The 19,483-nt window shown below is 40.1% G+C and overlaps 2 protein-coding genes across 7 annotated transcripts in view; one reads left to right on the forward strand and one right to left on the reverse strand.

Annotated features, from left to right (window-relative positions):
• Positions 1 to 36: 36 nt before the first annotated feature.
• MORN2 (MORN repeat containing 2) lies at positions 37 to 6,909 on the reverse strand. The gene is made up of 6 exons (XM_059660663.1): positions 6,718 to 6,909; positions 6,328 to 6,406; positions 3,980 to 4,030; positions 3,214 to 3,320; positions 2,062 to 2,198; positions 37 to 267 (listed from the first exon to the last, which is right to left on the reverse strand). Exons 1-6 carry the CDS (start codon positions 6,907 to 6,909, stop codon positions 165 to 167), a joined length of 669 nt encoding a protein of 222 aa, XP_059516646.1. The 3' UTR covers positions 37 to 164.
• DHX57 (DExH-box helicase 57) overlaps positions 6,318 to 19,483 on the forward strand; it is a 48,874-nt gene continuing 35,708 nt past the window's right edge. Inside the window, exons 1-7 of one of the 6 annotated variants that reach the window (XM_059660044.1) lie at positions 6,318 to 6,546; positions 8,180 to 8,385; positions 12,106 to 12,264; positions 13,276 to 13,461; positions 14,286 to 15,124; positions 16,728 to 16,906; positions 18,770 to 18,891. In XM_059660044.1, the coding sequence (XP_059516027.1) occupies positions 8,186 to 8,385; positions 12,106 to 12,264; positions 13,276 to 13,461; positions 14,286 to 15,124; positions 16,728 to 16,906; positions 18,770 to 18,891 (1,685 nt within the window). In that variant the 5' untranslated portion in view covers positions 6,318 to 6,546; positions 8,180 to 8,185. The other 5 variants (XM_059660047.1, XM_059660043.1, XR_009448006.1 and 2 more) reach the window with 5 other exon arrangements.

The raw sequence follows: 19,483 nt of genomic DNA on the forward strand, positions 1-19,483 counted from the left end.
TATAAGATAATGAAAGTAAAGTTAATAAAAAAGGCATAAGTGAATGATGATTTTATTGGCAATATTATAATATAGAGGTAGTGTATGAAGTTATTTCATATGACAGATTTGGTTTCCTTACAACTAAATCTTCAATTACTACATTAAACTTGAATGCAGAAAATCTACATGTGGAGCTTTAGTCTCAGGCCTGGAGCGGCTGTGAAATGAAAGGTACCACACCATTCTAGTCCTTGGATATCAGTATATTGTCCTTCACCTTCCACCCTGTAATAGTAAAAAATAAGTTTGTTCATTAATCAAGACTAAGAATTTACAGTCCAGATTTAAGACTATCTAGACCAGCGGTTCTCAACCTGTGGGTCGCGACCCTTTTTTGGCGGTCGAACGACCCTTTCACAGGGGTCGCCTAAGACCATCCTGCATATCAGATATTTACATTACGATTCATAACAGTAGCAACATTACAGTTATGAAGTAGCAACGGAAATAATTTTATGGTTTGGTCACAACATGAGGAACTGTATTTAAAGGGCCAGAAGGTTGAGAACCACTGACCTAGACTGTAACATATTATAATACTATGTCTGAAGAATTATAGCTTTCCATTTTGAGACTTTGATTTAAAACCCAGCATCCTGTTTTCATATCCTACAAAAAAACAAAAAAAACAAAAAAACACCTATTAACCCTTTTCGGTCCAACGTGGAGGCTGACTCGACAGACCAAATGCTAGTAGCAGGTCCAACATCGAGGCCAACTCGACAGACCAGGCGCTAGTAGCAGGTCCAACGTGGAGGCTGACTCGACAGACCAGGTGCTAGTAGCAGGTCCAATGTCAAGGCTGAAGCCGACACCGCAAACCAGTTCAACATTCAATCCCATCAATTAATTCAGACCAGACTGTTTGAATTCCAAAAATAAAATCAGACCACAAAGTGTTAATATTATTATTTCGAATAAATAGTCATTATACAAATTTTTTTAAAATATATTTTATTGATTTTTTACAGAGAGGAAGGGAGAGAGATAGTTAGAAACATTGATGAGAGAGAAACATCGATCAGCTGCCTCCTGCACATCTCCTACTGGGGATATGCCCGCAACCCAGGTACATGCCCTTGACCGGAATCGAACCTGGGACCTTTCAGTCCGCAGGCCGACGCTCTATCCACTGAGCCAAACCGGTTTCGGCCATTATACAAATTTTGGTGTACAAGATTCTAGGACAGTGATGGTAAACCTTTTGAGCTCGGTGTGTCAGCATTTTGAAAAACCCTAACTTAACTCTGGCGCCGTGTCACATATAGAAATTTTTTGATATTTGCAACCATAGTAAAACAAAGACGTATATTTTTGATATTTATTTTATACATTTAAATGCCATTTAACAAAGAAAAATCAACCAAAAAAATGTTGTCATAGGCATGCCATAGGTTCGCCATCACTGTTCTAGGATATGCTAAGTTTACATAAAAACCCAAACAATCAGTTAAAAAATGAAAAGCTTATATTAGGTCATTTATTTATTCAACAAACATTTACTGACTGTCAACTATGTTTGGAGTGCTGTGCTCCGTGCTGGTGTTTCCTTGGACTCTTTGGAGTGATAAAAATGCACTTCACTTACACAAACAGACCTTTATCCCATGGTTAGGTTTTTCTCCCTTTATTTTTTTAATATGTTTTTATTAATTTTAGAGAGAAGAAGGGAGAGGGATATGGAAACACTGATGAGAAAGAAACATTGATCGACTGCTCAAGCCCGGGGCATGTGCCATGACTGGGAATTGAACCTCTGGTTCATAGGTCAGTGCTCAACCAAGAAGCCACACTGGCTGGGCTGAATGATTTTCTTTTGAAGGCTCATGATGGTCTTAGCATCTCATAAGATTTTTTTCTCCTAAAAAAATAACCTGACATCTCTTACTAAATGTTATAAATATATTCTAACGAAATATATTACAAAAGAATATTTAACATTAACTAAATAAAATACTTAAGCAAACATGCCTGAAAAGAATCTTTTAGAACTATAGTGACCTTTTATTTTAAGCTTACCTATTTTCATTGAAATTTCCAGTGTACTTTGCCCCAGATGGGAATATATAAGTCCCCAGTCCATGAAACATATTGTCCTTAAAGTATCCTTCATAGACTGCTCCTGAAAAATGTTCAAGTCTTCCAAAACCGTTCATCTGTTTGTAACAAAGGAAATAACTCAGTAGCTAACCTTCAGTTTCCCTAGAATACTTTGAAAATGTACACATATATCTATCATCCACTTATTATTTAATCTATCATTATATTACCCTTTATTTCTGTGAGGCCCCTCCTCCCCCCACCTCACCACCAAGTCAAGTGTTCCTGATCTGGGGCATTTGAACATCATGGTTGGAACACCATGATGATGACAATAGGGGTCCTTGAGATAGCTTGAGTTATCAAAAATCTTAAAGGGCAACTGGTTTAGTTACCTAGGAAACAGTACAAAAGTTGTGAAGAACAAAAATTATATTCAAGCAGACTTGGGTACACATTCTTGTTTCATCACTTATTAGGTATAAGAAATCTGAACTTGATTTACCTCATTTATAAAGTAGGAGTGCTAATGATTGCTTTGAGGATTAAATGAGAAAATTTTGTAATGAGTTTAGTTTTACTCAATGAATAGAAGATGAGAAAGATGATAACTAGCTCTCTGCATAAGTTTAATATTACTCATATATTCATATATATTAAATACTAGAGGCCTGGTACACGAATTTGTGCACCGGTGGGGGCCCTCGGCCTGGCCTGTGGGGATTGGGCCAAAACTGGCAGTCCAACATCCCCTGAGTGGTCCTGGATTGCGAGAGGGCACAGGCCAGGCCAATGGACCCCACTGGTGCACGAATCTGTACACCGGGCCTCTAATATGCATATAAGATCTTTGGTTAATCTCTTCTCACCCTCCTCCCTATCCCCTTCCCTCTGAGATTCATCAGTCTGTTCCATGTTTCCATGCCAGTGCATTGAGCGTCTGCCCCTTGGTGGTCAGTGCACATCACAGCTACCGGTCAAACGGTCAGACACTTAGCATATTAGCCTTTTATATATATAGATAACTATTTGGTTTTTTGTTGTATAGTCTACTCGTGTTTTTGATTAATGGAGAAATACCTAGAGTCACTAGGTTTACTTATCCACTGTCAGTATTCAAACCAACAATACCTTGTCATCTTTCCAGTTTCCTGTGTAGATAATCCCATTAGGAGTGGTATGAACACCTATTCCATTTCTCTCGACAATTCCAAAAGGTGTTCTTGTACAATCACCATCTAAACAAGAGAGAAATACTGAATATTATAAACGGGAACCCTGTTTGACTAGGTAATAAAGTATTTATAGCCCCAGCCAATTTGGCTCAGTGGATAGAGCATCAGCCTGTGGACTGAAGGGTTCTGGGATCAATTCCAGTCAAGGGCATGTACCTCGGTTGCAGGCTCCAGGGAAAGTGCAGGAGGCAACCAATTGATGTTTCTCTCACATTGATATTTCTGTCTTTCCCTCTCTCTCCTACTCTCTCTAAAAACCAGTGGAAAAATACCTTCTGGTGAGGATTAAAAAAAAATGTTCAAAAACAAACAGATAAATAATTTTTTTTAAAGTTTTTATATTTAGGCCTAATCACAACTGTACGTATGGGTCTCTTTGGCTCCCCAGCACTGAAACAGATGAGACCAGAGATAAGGAGCTTACAAGGACTTATAGTCATTAAGACCCAATGACCAGGAAGACAGACAGATCCCATAGGTTACCAAGGCATACTGCCTAGACTTAACATTAGAATTCAGATTTAAAACCGTTTCATCTACGTTACTTTATTAAATTGAGTTAACATTCCAATAGTAGTTTTATAAAATGTGAGTCTCATTTTTCACTCTTAAGCTATTTCATTTAAGTCTGTATAGAAAAAGTAATTGAAATGTATGCTTACCATACTGGTCTCCATTTGGAAATATAAAGTTTATCTTATATACTTCTTCAGCTGTTTAAAAAGATTTAGGAAAAGTCACATAAACTTAAATATTTTTTTATGTCATAATACCTATAACAAATGCACTTTAAGAGCTAACCAAATAGATTCACTTCATATGATCACAAGCATGTCATGATTACTTGACATTCCATTATCCAGTGTAGGGTCCTGGGGAAATAATTTTGTCTAGATGATTTATTTTTACTTATTTGTTCGTTATAACAGCTTTATTAAAATATAATTTACAAAACATACCCTTTTACACAATTCAATAGTTAGAATATTCAGAGTTGTGTAGCTATTACAATCTAACTTTAGAATATTTTAATCACCCCAAAAAGAATCATTTGCCCATTCTCAGCTATTTTCCATTCCCTTAATTGCCCACTCCCACGCAACCCCACCCCCACCCCCACCCCCTGGCAACCAATAATCTACTTTCTGTATGGATTTTCGTATTGTGGACATTTCATATATACATATATATATATATATGAAATCATACAATATGTAGTCCTTAGCATAATGTTTTCAAGGTTCAACCATGATACAGCATACATTAGGACTTCATCTCTCTTTTCTTTTTTTTAATATATATTTTATTTATTTTTTAGAGAGGAAGGGAGAGGGATAGAGAGTTAGAAACATCAATGAGGGAGAAACATCAATCAGCTGCCTCCTGCACAATCCCTACTGGGGATGTGCCTGCAACTAAGGTACATGCCCTTGACCAGAATGGAACCTGGGGCCCTTCAGTCTGCAGGCCAACGCTCTATCCACTGAGCCAAACGGGTTAGGGCAGGACTTCATCTCTTTTTATTGCTGAATAATAGTCCATGTACAGAAAGAACAGATTCTGTTTATCATTCATCAGTTAATGGACAGCTGGGTTGTTTCCAGTTTGGGCAGCTATCAATAATGCTGCTATAGAGAGTCATGTAAGTTTTTATAGGGACATACGTTTTTATTTTTCTTGGTTAGCCTATATGACCTATTGATTGTCTCAGAGGTAAGGTAAAGTAAGGAATCTCTGACTTGGCAGAAGGAGGAAAAAGAAAATAAAGATAGTAAATGAGGAAGGGTGAGTGTGGGGGTGAGCAAAAAGAATAAGACTGGAATGGAGACCAGGTAAAAAAGGAAGGAAGAAACCAAGGGCTGGGGTGAACCTATGCCTCAGAGCACTGGGGCATTTAGTGCTCTAAAAACATTAAAAACTTAAGAAAGCATATGTTAAAATAAATAAACTCAAACTTCTAGGACAATAGAGCCTACTAGGATGTTACCCAAAGTAGGGACCATGCAAGTGTCTAGGCTCTACCCTATGTCACTGACTCAGAATCTCTATGGGTGAGGCAAGAGAACTGATATTTTTAATTTAAAAATTTAGGTGCCAGTTGAGAAAAGCTAGAGGCTCATACCCTCTGAAGAAACAGAGTTAATAACACAATAGGTAGAAGAGTTTAAAATACTGTAACATCCTTGAGACAGGAGCTGGTGGTTATGAAAAACAACAAATTAGCAGTCCAGAAAATAAATAATTAATGAAATAAAACTCCTTTGAAGGGCTGAATAGCAAAGATGCAATTGAAAAGTAAATTAGTGAACTGGAATACAAGGTTGAAAATTTTCCCCAGAAAGAGGAACAAAGAAAAACAGCAAAACCTTTCTTACCTCCCCTCACCCCCCGCCCCCCCCCCCATTCCTCTAGGAGCCCCCACAACACTCTGGGCCTAGCCCGCCCATAGCACGTAGGGCCCTATTAAAGCAACGCTTTTGTGCCAGAATCCCCATCACTACAGCAGGTCGTTTAGGTCAGGGATCACGGATTAGTCACATTTCTGCTCTCGCCCTCGTGTCCAGCTCAGTTATTAGCACTTATAGCAGGAACTGCAGTGAATAATGGCACTTGGAAAGCAATCGTTAAATACAAAGCATTTAACTTGATCATACGAAAAACCGACCTGTTTTCAATTGCTCTTAAATGGTTCCACATTCGAAACCTTGGAATGTTAGAGCTAAGAGAAGGACCTAAGAGACGGAGGTCATCCGGCAGCGCAGAGGAAACTGAAACCCAGAGAGGTCGGCACAACAGCAAACCCACCGCCGAATCAGAGCTGGAACCCCTGTCTCCTGACTCTCAGGCCAGGTGCCCTCCGCGCCCCGCGCCCCGCCCCCGCCCCAGGGTGGACGCTCAGGAAAGGTATCACACCGGTAGCGGGGTTACCCGGGGCTGAGCTCTGGACCAAGGCGAGTTCTAATTTAAGGCGCCCTTCCCCGCTCGGGGCGTCGGGACGGGGGCCACTCACTTGGCAGAGAGGTGCTGGAGACATTTTCTGGACTCAGCGATTGCCGCTGAGTCGCCAGCTCCGTGGCGTAGAGGGGAACCTAGCGCAGAGGGCGGCTCGGTTGCCGGGGCGACCAAGCACCTCTCACCCGGAAGCGAAAGTGCGAGGGGCCAAGTCTGAGCCAATCAGAAGACGCCAGGGCTGTGCCGCCGAGACTGGGCCGCGGCGGAGCAGCTCCAGGTGAGACCTGCGAGGGTGGCGGGACCCGGCGGGACTCCTCGGCTCTGAGCACTCTCTCCCGACCGCCGCCCGGGTAGCGGCGCTGCGAGCCGGCTGCGGCGCCCCCTCCGCGGCCAAGGGGTGTGTCCGTGTGCGCGGTCTGCGCGTCGTCCTGGTTGTCAGTGTGCAGACCTTCTCGCGCCTTCCTCTCCCGAAGCGGTCGGTGCTGAGGATCCCGCTGTTTGGCAGGACCCCAGGCCCTGGGGCCGGGCCAGGCGGGGGTCGGCAGCTGAGCTGGCCCCGCCTGCGGGAGCGCTGCGTTCGGGCTCCGAGGGGCAAAGGGATGGATTGGAGGGGCCAGGTTTCATTTCCTGTCGTCTCCATCTCGAACCCAATGGCTGTTTGGGGGGCGTTGCATGCTCGGGGAGAGGTCCCAGGTGTGGGTGTCTGCATGGAGCTGGCTGTGAGGGGTCCGTCGGAGATTTTCCTGGAAAGGGAGTGGTGTGTGTCAGTGTTGAGTGCCCAGCTTAGTGGTTCTGTGCCCGGGAACCAAACTTGGGCGTGAAACAAAGGATACTCTTGGAACCGAACTTAGGCCCCTGTGTCCACGGTGGAAAAAAGATAGCTGAAATCGGCCTCTGCAGCCTGGCATAGAACAGTGGGATCTGTCTGTATGGATTATGCAGCATGATTCCTGTTCCCTGGAAAACGGCTGGAGAGAGTCATATTGGATACAGCCCGCAAGTCTAAATGTAGAATTTGAGCGCAGATCTCAGATCAAGTTGTAAAGGTCATACTTTCGGGGCTGCTGTGAGACAAGTTGTGGATCACTCTTTAGGCAAGCTTGCGATGGCTTGGTCTGGGTGGCTAGCCACTCCTCTTTATTTATGTTTTAATTGATTTATTTGAGAGAGAGAGAGAGAGAAACTGATTTGTTCCACTTATGTATGCATTCATTGGTCGGTTGTTGTATGTTCCCTTGATACCATTGTAACTAGCTAGTTATTAATGATAGAAAGGAGCATGGGAAGGCCAGATATTACAGGCTCGTCATTTGGGCAGCTTCACCAGGAAGCTGCAGCTTTACACTCCCCAGGGCTCCAGCGAAGGAAGGTAGGTGTAGGCCCCGTAAGGTTGGAGGGGGTTAGGGAAGGTGCTGGCTGTCCGTAATGCCTGGGGACAGAAATGGTGGTCCAGAATGGGTGTGGCAATGCACGGGCTCTAGGGTTTGGAATGCCTAGTTCCCTAAACAGAGGAGTTCTGTTTCTTGCTTCTCTTGGGACTCCGGTGACTCTGGGCTTGTGGGGGTCTTTTGCTCCTGCTCCCCCTGCTTTCGCCCACTGAATGACTGCAGTAATTTCCTAACTGGCCTCTTGGTTTCTCCTCCTCACTACCACCATCCAGTCCTTTTATTCTTCACATCGCACTAAAGTAATTGTTTTAACACATAAGTCAGTCCTACCCAGCTTTTTCCTCAATGGAAAAATATCCTCAGGTGAGGATTAACAACAACGCAAAAATAAATAAATAACAAAAATAAAAGCAGTGTTTCCAGATCCGCTTTAAAAAATAGGCTATATCCATAACTTTGAAAACGAAGAATTATTATACTTGTCTGGTGTCATGAGGTCTGTGTTCCTTTTTTCTCTTGCAGGTGAAAATGAGTTCTTCAGTAAGAAGAAAAGGCAAGCCAGGCAAAGGAAGTGGGAAAGGGTCTTCTAGAGGAGGAAGAGGAGGCAGGAGTAACGCTAGTAAATCTCATGGTGGTGGCGGCAGTGGTGGCAATAGAAAGGCCTCAAGTAGAACTTGGGATGATGGCGATGACTTTTGTATCTTCAGTGAATCAAGGTCCTCAGCCAGGTATTATGCTCTCTGAATGTTCAAAGATGGAAACGGTGTCAGTTCCTAATGTATGGGACAATAGTTGCTCAGAGAAGGGGTAAGAAAAGCCAAGTAATTCTGCTCAAGTTAGTTGTTCCTCTTATTTTAAAACTTTGCAGTCCCCCTCTTTATAATATAGTCTGAATGTCTGATGGCAAATAACAGCTTTTTCTTTTTGGAAGTTCAAAATGTGAAATGAACTTGAACTTCCACATGATGCTGTGAATTGAGTGTAATATCATTATTGTAACCAATGTTATGAGAATATTGGAAATGGGAAAAGTAATGAAAATTTTTTTAAGTATTCCTTAGGCTGTATAGTTTGAAGGTTCCAGTATGTGACCTGGTTGGACTCTGTCTTTCTCATTGATGAATGATCTGTTTTCCAACCAGATTGACCAAATCTTCACTGGTGCTTCACCTGATAACTAATGATATCCGGGCTTCTCTCATAGTCAACTTTTAAGTAATGAATAAATTCTGATAACTCTAATGAATATTTAATGAAAGTAAAGATGTATTACTACATACTGTACAATATGTATGTAAAATTGTAATTGTCTCTCAAACTGCACTACGAGCTTTCTATGGGAATTCTTAGAGATGGAGGGATTTCTTTAAAGCTACATACACACACACACACTCTTCGGAGAATAACTCTCAACTAAATATTAGAAGGAATATAGATGAGTGCTAGAGTTTAACTGTATCATTCATGCTTTTAACTTAAATGAATTCAGCTATATGCATTCAGGAAAAAAAGGAAAACAGCACTTAAGTAGTTTAAACTAGCCACTAAATGAATCTGAGTCCCACAGTGAGCAAGAAATGGAGAAGAATCTGCTGTTCCCTCAGTCGGTCTCAGTTTGCAAGTACTGGTTGGAGTTTAAGTCTCTGATGTACTGAGTATATGATGTTAGGGTTTAAAAATAGGTTTTTCACACATAGTGCCTAATACAACCAAATACTTCATCTGGTATTCAAATTGTCATTTTTGGACATATTGAGAAACAATGTAGCAGTCTCAAACTTGACACCATTTTAAGGACTTTTCCAAAGTAATTTAAACTATGTTTTCACCGTCGCTTTTGACTTAAGAGCCCAATTTCTGAGTTCAATGCAGCGCCATTCTTTTTGAAAACAGATATCACAGGTTCTTGCAGTCTTAGATGTTCATTCAGGCAGCAAATATTAACAGTGCCTACTATGCACCAGGTACTGTTCAGGGACTAGAATTACAGCAATGAGTAAAATATTAAAATATTATCCTTGTCTTCATAGAAGGAGATTTGAGGTATAAAGACCATAAACAAACATGTACTGTTTCAGGTGGTACATGCTATGGAGAAAAATGAAGGATAGAGGTGATAGAAAATACCAAAATAGATTGCTGGTATTTTCAGTAGTTGCTATTTTATGTACAGTGATCAGAGAAAGCTTCTCTAATAATGTGTCATTTGAGCAAGGACAAGAAGGAAATGAAGGAGTGAGCTGTGATACTAGCTGAGGGAAGAGCATTCAAGGCAGAGGGAACAGCAATTGCCAAGTCCCTAAGCCAGGAGTATGCCTGGAAGCTTTAGGAAATGGCAGGGAAGCCAGTGGCTACAGTGAATGGGTAAAAAGGAGAGTGATGGGCAGTTAGGTCTGAAAGGCTGCACTTTGTAGGACTTTATGGGCCATTATGAGGACTCTGGCTTTTGCTTTGAGTAAGATGGAAAGTCATTGCAGGGTTTAAGGCAAGGGTATGTGACATTAATCACTCTGATCAGAGTTGCTACTATTCAGTATATGCCTTTATGTGAATTAGAAAATGGTGCCCTTTCTTTGGGCCGTTGTAGCCTCAGGGTGCATGATTTGGTGAATACAGCATGGATTGGATTTTAACTCTTGCTTTTCCCTCCTCCCTCACTCATCTCCCACCCCTGCCAGGAGTTTTTGCACAGTGTACAGTCTGTGCAGTCACACTCAGTAGCCCTGACTCAGTCTGGAGAATAGACTACAGGGGGCGTGGGTTAGAACCTGGAAGACTGGTTGGGAGGTTCTCTCCAAGTGGAGCTGTGTGCATATCTATATGGACAGTGTTAGGAACCAGTGAAGCTAGATAAAAGGTGTTCACTAGTATCTTTGTAGGTTTAAAATTTTTCAAAACAAAATGTTAGTGGAAATTATGGATTTGAGGCAGCATTTCGTTTCTGAGGTTGCAACTTAGTAGTTAAAAACCACATTCAACTCTTCTTTCTCCTTTGCTTCCCCCGTGGTTCTTTTCAAAGTCTCTGTAATATGTTGCATTTAAATATAGAGAACGTTTCTTCCACTTCCCTAGATTTGTGAAAAATGTATAATGAAACATGCCCACCCCTCTAAAAAAAGAAAAGAAATTTAGTGAATAAAGTTAAACCTTAGAACTTATGATTTAAATATTAAAAAGAGTCCTTTAAAAAATCTAAATTCCAACAACGAAGGTTGGTGAAATACATTCTAGTACATCTATATAAGTAATCACTTAAAATTATGTTGGAGGAGAATTATTTTAATTTAAATTCTTTATTGTTTAAAGTTTTACACGAGTCTCCTTTTTCCCCCCATTGACCTCTTCCCGGGGGCTCCCACCCCCCAGCACATGCCTCACCCCCCTGCTGTCTGTGTCCATTGTTTATGCTCATATGCATGCATACAGGTCCTTTGGTTGACCTCTCACCTCCCACCCTCCGCCTTCCCTCATAGGTTGGGCAGTCTGTTCGATGTCTCTATGTCTCTGGTTCTATTTTTGTTCATCAGTTTATGTTGTTCATTATATTCCATAAATGAGTGAGCTCATATGATATTTATCTTTCTCTGACTGGCTTATTTCGCTTAGCATAATGCTCTTCATATCCATTCATGCTGTTGCTAATTGTAAGAATTCCTTCTTTTTTACAGCAGCATAGTATTCCATTGTGTAAATGTACCAGTTTTTTAATCCACTCATCTGTTAATGGGCACTTAGGCTGTTTCCAAATCTTAGCTATTGTAAATTGTGCTGCTATGAACATGGGGGTGCATATATTCTTTCTGATTGGTGTTTCTTGTAGGAGAATATTTAATTTTAGGGAAATGTCAGCTTAAATTTAATAAGGAAATAAAGCAAATTATAAAAAATTATATATGCTGTACAATTTTTAAAAGATGTATATGAAAAAAGATAATGTTAATTAGGGTAACCTCTGTTTTCTTTTTTATTCTTTACTTTTCTATAGTGAACATGTATTTTTTATAATCAGGAAATAATGATAATTTAGGTAAATATTTCAAAAGTAGGCCAAGTATTAACTCATGAGTATTGACAACTAAATGGAACTCTTGATTGCTTTCAGATTGGCTACCTAACATAGAATACAATAAACACTTTGTGTAGCATATTTCTTTCAAAAGTTCTCCAGTGCAGAGGGAGTCATGATAGCATTGCTTTCTCCAGAGTGTTCTTGAGTTAGTGAACCAGTTTTAATGATTAAGAATCTGATCAGTGTTTTTTCCAGCAGTTCCAACATAATGAAGTCTAGTAGGGATTGTAGGAAACAGAGGACCTCTTCCTATTCCTTGTCATCTTTTGTAAGATACTTGACAATCTAGTTCATGTTATATATATTTGGGGACTCTCAGGGGAGTGTAAAAATTCTGATTTCAGGTAAATGTGTAATTTTGTTATTGTGTCCTTTGCAGACCTAGCAACAGTAACGTAAGAAAAGGAGACACACGCCCCAAATGGAAGCCCAAAGCCAAAGTGCCCTTACAGACTCTCCATATGACTTCTGAGAATCAAGAGAAAGTGAAAGCTCTTCTCCGAGACCTGCAAGAACAAGATGCGGATGCTGGATCTGAGTAAATTATTTTATTTGAATAAATTACGATAGTAAGGAAGATGCATTGGCATTTTCACATACAGTGAAGATCCTGTGTGTCCTTAGAATACTGTATCAATACTGATCCTGTTGTGACTAGTTGAAAGTGAACTAAGAGAAATGCAAGAATAAAAGTATTCAGCAACAGTTTTAGAGTGAATCTGTTTTTGCAGTATCTGTGAGCACTAGTACAGATTGCCTTTTCTTTTTTTTCGCCCCCCTAGGACAATGCTAATATGAATTCAATAATTGCTTTATTGACAACCTTCCAAATAAAACCTTGTCGTGAACAAGTCGAAGTATTGTTCTAGGAACAAATAATGAGTTGATCCAATAAAGTCTTAAGATTTATACTACTCATGTCCATCTGCTTAAGAGAAACAACTTCTACTTTTTTGACTATTTTGCTTTTTTATTGCAGTAGTTAATTTTTTCCACTTGCCAGAATTAATGAATGGTCAGTCATGAACAGCTCAATTTCCATCCTATCTACAAATCTCATATCTATCTTAGATTTAGGGTAAGTGGTTATGCAGCAAAGCAAAAATTAAAGGTGGTTTTTATGAATGATAAGAAAAAAGAGAGGATAGCCAAGACATACAGTAAAGAATACAGGCTCTGGGGTTAGACTGACGTGGTTAAAGTCTCTAGTTGCTCTTACCTGTATAACCTTTGGCAGTTACTAATCCTTTCTAAGTTTTAGTTGATCATCTGAAAAATGGAGATTCTGATAGTATCTCGTTGGGTTATTGGGAAGATTTTAAAAGAGGTAGTACATAAACATAGTATCTGGCATTTAGTAAATGCCTGATAAATGTTAATTGACAAGATATAAATTAATAGGTGAATAAAAGATTAAATCAGTGACTGAATAGTGGTCAGAATCCTGTGTCCTTTGGCTTTCTAAATTAAATGCTTAGACTGTTGCTAAGTTTTTCTTTGAAGTAAGTAGAAATTAATATGTAATATATGAAAACGTTACCTTTTCCAGAAGAAGCATCTCTGGGGAGGAGGAAGAGGATGAGCCTGACTGTGATGACGCGCAGTACTGGTTGGCTGGACAGGAAGCTTCCCTTGTTCCCGACGCTGATCCTTCGGATTATGCTGGGTCAGGCCCAGTGGAGCCTTATAATCCAGAACTTATAGTCTCAACAGTTGCAGTTCAAAAACTTTCCAGGTGATTGCTTTCAACGTTCATACCAGTTGGAAGAGAATTCAGGGAAACAAGGCATATCGTAAACCCAACTACCCTCCCCCGCTTTGAGTGTTATCCTACTGTATGCGTTCCAGAAGTGGTGATATGTTGAATATTCTCTCTTTTAGGTTAGAGCAGCTGTGCTCAACCTGTGGGTCGCAACCCCTTGGGGGGTCGAATGACCCTTTCACAGGGGTCACCCAAGACCATCGGAAAACACATATATAATTACATATTGTTTTTGTGATTAATCACTAAGCTTTAATTATGTTCAATTTGTAACAATGAAAATACATCCTGCATATCAGATATTTACATTACGATTAATAACAGTAGCAAAATTACAGTTATGAAGTAGCAACGAAAATAATTTTATGGTTGGGGGTCACCACAACATGAGGAACTGTATTAAAGGGTGGTGGCATTAGGAAGGTTGAGAACCACTGGGTTAGAGAGATTAAGGAGGAATTAGTATTATCAGGGACTCTTTTTCTTTTTTTAAATATATTTTATTGATTTTTTACAGAGAAGAAGGGTGAGGGATAGGGAGTTAGAAACATCGATCAGCTGCCTCCTGCACACTTCCCACTGGGGATGTGCCTGCAACCAAGGTACATGCCCTTGACTGGAATCGAACCTGGGACCCTTCAGTCTGCAGGCCGATGCTCTATCCATTGAGCCAAACCAGTCAGGGCAGGGACTCTTTTTCAAAATACAAACCCTGCATAGATATAGTTATAATTTCACATAAATGTATTTAAATGAGTTCTTATTGCTCCTTTTTTGTCATGTTTCACACTTGGCAGGTATGGTTTCAACACTGAACGCTGTCAGGCAGCCCTGAGGGTTTGTGACGGAGATGTGGGGGCATCACTAGAATATCTGCTCATCCAGTGTTTTTCCGAGACATTTGGAGAGAGGATGAAAATCTCTGAGGCAGTTGCACATATGAGCGAGGATGAGTGTGTGGAACCGCGACAGGAAGAGGCATTTGCTCTCAAGTCAATCTGTGGAGAAAAATTCGTGGAAAGAATTCAGAACAGAGTTTGGACCATTGGATTAGAACTGGAGTATTTGACAAGTAAATTCCGCAAATCCAAGCAAAAGGAAAGTACCAAAAATATACAGGAGACTTCACTTGATATCTGTAAATTTTACCTCAAAGGAAACTGTAAATTTGGATCAAAATGCAAATTCAAACATGAAGTACCCCCAAATCAAATTGTTGGAAGAGTGGAAAGAAGTGTAGATGATTCTCACCTTAATGCTCATGAAGATGAATCTTTTTTATATGAACTTGAAATTCGATTTTCTAAAGACCACAAATACCCCTACGAAGCTCCCCTGGTGGCATTTTATTCCACCAATGAGAGTCTACCTCTGGCTTGTCGTTTACATATTTCTGAGTTCCTTTATGGCAAGGCCTTGACTTTTGCAGAAACTGCAGAACCTGTTGTATATTCTTTGATTACCCTTTTAGGGGAAGAATCAGAAATAGTCAATCTACTAACAAATACCCATCACAAGTACAGTGATCCTCCAGTGAACTTTCTGCCAGTATCCTCTGGGATCAGAATAACTAATCCTTTCTGTCGTAAACCAGTCATTCCACATAATTCTTTTGTTTCAAGTCGAATTCCAGAAGGTATGTAAGGCATTTACCACGTGGAGTGCATTTTGGGGTACAGGGGGCAGGGGCATTCAGAATGATGGACTAAAGAAGTCAGAGGTTCTGAGGGATAGTCTAGGATCTCCCAGGGATCTCAGGCAAGTCATTCTCCTCAGCCAAGGGCAAAAAGGAATGAGAATCCCCTGAACGAGGGCCTGACTGTAATTGGAAGGCCCAATTTTGTCACTGTGATTAGGCTCCCTGAATTGAAAGTTTGAAGTGATTTGTAAGTTTACTCTAGCAGTTGAGGGTGGGAAGAAACTTATAGCATCTTCCCAACAAACCTGTTTTATTTCATTCATTTGGTTTTACTTTTTTATTTCTGATACTTTATGTGGCATTACTTTCAATTGAGTTTTTAGAGATAGCTCTCTTTATATACTACTATTCGTATTCTCTTGCTCTTAGTACACTAGACTGCCAAAATTCACTGGAGTAGGGCTATCTTCATGAATCCCTAAATCCTCAAATAAAGAAATGTTTGCATAGGCTTCTGGCTTTATCCAGATCCAGGTTTGTTATACAATTCTTATACTACAAGTAAATCCCTTCAGTTCATCAAAGAGTTCTCTCTTATTTGTTGCTATCTTTCTTTCAGAGGAATAAATTTCCATTGTTCACAAGAGTTCCTAGGTAAACGTCAATAAGTAGAGAACGCGGCACTGAGTTATGGGTGCCGAACAGTTGTCCAGTTTCCTCACTCGCCACTTGACTCACTCCCAAATGTCAGCTTTTAGCACCAGGATTCAAATGCATTTCTCAAGAAATGACAAATTGTGGGTTGTGGACTTTTTAGAAATTATGGCTTTATTGAGATGTAATTTGCATACCATAAAATTCACCCTTTTGAAGCTTACAATCAAATGATTTTTAATATGTTCACAGAGTTGTGCAACCATAAACAGTCTAATTCCAGGACATTTTCCTCACCCCGAAAAAGAAACCCCATACCTATTATTAGTCACTCCTCTTTTCCCCCAACCCCTGACGACCAAGAACCTATATTCTTTCTCTATGGATTTGCCTGTTCTGGGCGCTTCATAGAAATGAAATCATACAATACGTGGCTGTTTGTGTCTGGCTTCTTTCACTTAACATGTTTTCAAGGTTCATTCATGTTGTAGCATTTGTCAGTACTTCATTCCTTTACATTGCTGAATAATAGGCCATTATGTGAACATAACTCATTTTTTTAATTGATTCATCATTTGATAGGTTGTTTGTATCACAGAATTTTAGGTGCATTTGCCAGTAGTTTAAACTTTCAGTTAATTCCTTGAATGTAAAAAGTCTACTGGGTTAACATTTAGCCATGCCATGATTTTCTCTTGTTTTTAACTTAATTTTGTTTTTAACAGTAGCCACTTATACTTGAGTAAAGTTTGTTTGAAGGTGCATTTTAAGTTCTTTAGCAGTAGTAGTAGTAGTATGGAAATGAATGAACCTGCTTTATTCATGCTGTAACTTTTTCTCTTATTTTATGATTTTATTGTTGTTGTTACTTTGTTAGACGATGATTTTCCCCTTTTGATAAAGAAAGGGCTCCATATCGAAAATGTTTCCTTTTGTCCCCTTCAAGTTGAAAAAGAATCATTACCTGAGGAGGAGACAGATGAGGATGAAGGTCCTGCACCAGTGGTAGTGGAGAATGAAAGCTATGTGAACCTTAAGAAAAAGATTTCCAAAAGATATGACTGGCAGGCAAAATCAGTACATGCTGAGAATGCTAAAATCTGCAAGCAGTTCCAAATAAAACAGGTAGGGTATTCTGAGAGAATGGCTAGCATTGTCTCCCTTATGTATGGATGAAGGGATTGAGGAATTGGGAAGCTTTGGCTACCCTCCCTAGTATACTTCTGGTTCTCTTTTACTGAGTGGTCAATTTATGCATGCCACAGCAAACTTGGGCACATAATCTAGATAGTTTTGGAAAGTCCAGTGGCTGGTGAAAATGAAATACACACCTATATACCAAGTATTCTCAGAATCACGTGGCTTTGGTACTATGACAGACAATCTGATGAGTGGAAGGAAAATTAATACTGTACTGTGATTTACATTAGAGGAATCACTGTAGAAAAGGAAACAGGTAAGGGTGAATTTTTACCCATTTCAAAGGCCCACAGGATAAATAACTTCCCCTAAGTCACACAAATAGCTAGTAAGCGGTAACAGAGAGGTTCATGCTAATTCTGTTTCCAAAGCCTGTGTTGTTTTTACCCCATTCACATGAAGACTATTTTAAAAGAACCTGCTAGTGAACTGTGAAGGCAGAGTTGGATGTGGGACAAAGGGGAGTGGCTTAACCAATTTGGGGATTGGATTAGAGATGCTGTGTAAGGGCCCTTCCAGTCCTAAAGTTCTGTGATTGATTTTGACACAGTATAAAACTATCCCATATATAGTACAACCAGAGGCCTGGTGCACAAAAATCATGTACTGGGGGCGGGGGGTTGGGGGGGAGAGAGGGGGTCCTCAGCCCGGTCTGTGCCCTCTCTCAGTCCAGGAGCCCTCCGGGGATGTCCGACTGACAGTTTAGGCCCACTCTCTGCTCTCTGCAGGGAGTGGGCCTAAGCTGGCAGTCAGACATCCTTAGTGTTGCCACGGAGGCGAGAGAGGCTCCCGCCACCACTGCTGCACTTGCCAACTGTGAGCCGGCTTCTGGCTGAGTGGTGCTCCCCCTGTGGGAGTGCACTGACCACCAGGGGGCAGCTCCTGCATTGAGCGTCTGCCCCCTGGTGGTCAGTGTGCATCATAGCAATTGGTAATCCCACTGTTCGGTCGATTTGCATATTAGCCTTTTATATAGGATACCCATAGAATGTCAAAATGAATAGAAAATCACACCATAAGGATAGAAACAAAAAAGTAGCATGTTCAATTGGTCAGTGTGCTTAGAAGTGATAAATTTATGTGATAAAATTATATACAGAAAATGATATGTTGGTATAAATTTCTTACATTATTCAAAAACACATACACTTTTAATGTGTAACACCATATAGCATTGACCATTAGATGTCAGGCTGAGTTGTGTAGATGTGATGATTGGCCAAAAAGAACCCTTTAATCAGTACTCTTACTAGTATTGATTTTGGTAGAAATCTGATATTGTGTAGAACTGTGCTGTCCAATATGGTAGCTTTTAGTTGTGTGGCTATTTAAATTTAAATTCATTAAAATAAAATAAAAAATTCAGTTCCTCAATAGCACTGGCCACAATAAAGTGTTCAGTAGCCACATGTAGCCCAGGGTTACTATCCCAGACAGTGTAAATATAGAACATTTCCATCACACCATAAAGTTCTATTAGACAGTGCTGGTGTAAAAACTCCTGCAGGAAGAACTGAATACGTACTCAGCAAGGGGGGTTTATTTCTCTTCTAAGGTCTTTCCGTTTATTCCGATGAGGAAACCACAGTTCCACAGCTTATTCTGGCTGATTCTCTGAGCAGCCTTCTGACTAAAGTCATCAGTATCCACCCCCAACAAATTTGCAATTTCTTTCTCTGAATAAATTGTTAAAGAGCAGAAAGGGTGGGTCTGTGGTTTTTCACATTCAGAGCTTTATGAGAGGTGGTTCAAAGTAACCCAACTGATACTTATCTTTTATGTTCTTAGACCTCCAGACAGTTCCAGTCAATTCTGCAAGAAAGACAATCACTGCCTGCTTGGGAAGAAAGAGAAACCATTCTTAAATTGTTGAGCAAGCACCAAGTACTTGTTATCAGTGGTATGACTGGGTAAGAATACAATTTACTTATAATGCAGCGTTCATCTGTAAATATGGTATTACCCTGTTTACCATAGCCAGTTCTATTTTTGAAAAGCCAGTAGTTGGTGTTATTTGCTCTTATTCCTGTCAAATATTAAATAATATTTCACAGGAATTAATACTACAGCATCTGTAGCCAGCAGAGCCAAATTACACAAAACAAACATAAAACTCGGAAATACATCTAGGAATTTATGGACATCGTACACCTCTGCTGTGATGTAACTTTAAGGCAAAAGGTTTAGCTGAATGCTTTTAACAAAGCCCATTTTAAAAGGTAAAGAACAGCTCCAGAAAACTTATCTTCTAAATTTATTCTGCTTTCCTTAGAGCTTTTATTTGTTCTTTTAAGAACAACTTAGGGCACATTATTTTTCCTGTTTCATACTCTCTATATGTTATCAAAAACTACTTAGCAGGGACAAGTCACAGGCATAATTTAATTATCTATTCAAGGGTTCTCAATTTAATCATTACATTTGTGCCCAGACTCACTGATAGAGGAGTAACTTTGTATTTTGTAGTTTCTTTTTAACCTCAGTTCACTTGTAGCCAAGTCA

This window comes from Myotis daubentonii, chromosome 12 (genome assembly GCF_963259705.1).
Source record: "Myotis daubentonii chromosome 12, mMyoDau2.1, whole genome shotgun sequence".
NCBI classification, from domain to species: domain Eukaryota; kingdom Metazoa; phylum Chordata; class Mammalia; order Chiroptera; family Vespertilionidae; genus Myotis; species Myotis daubentonii.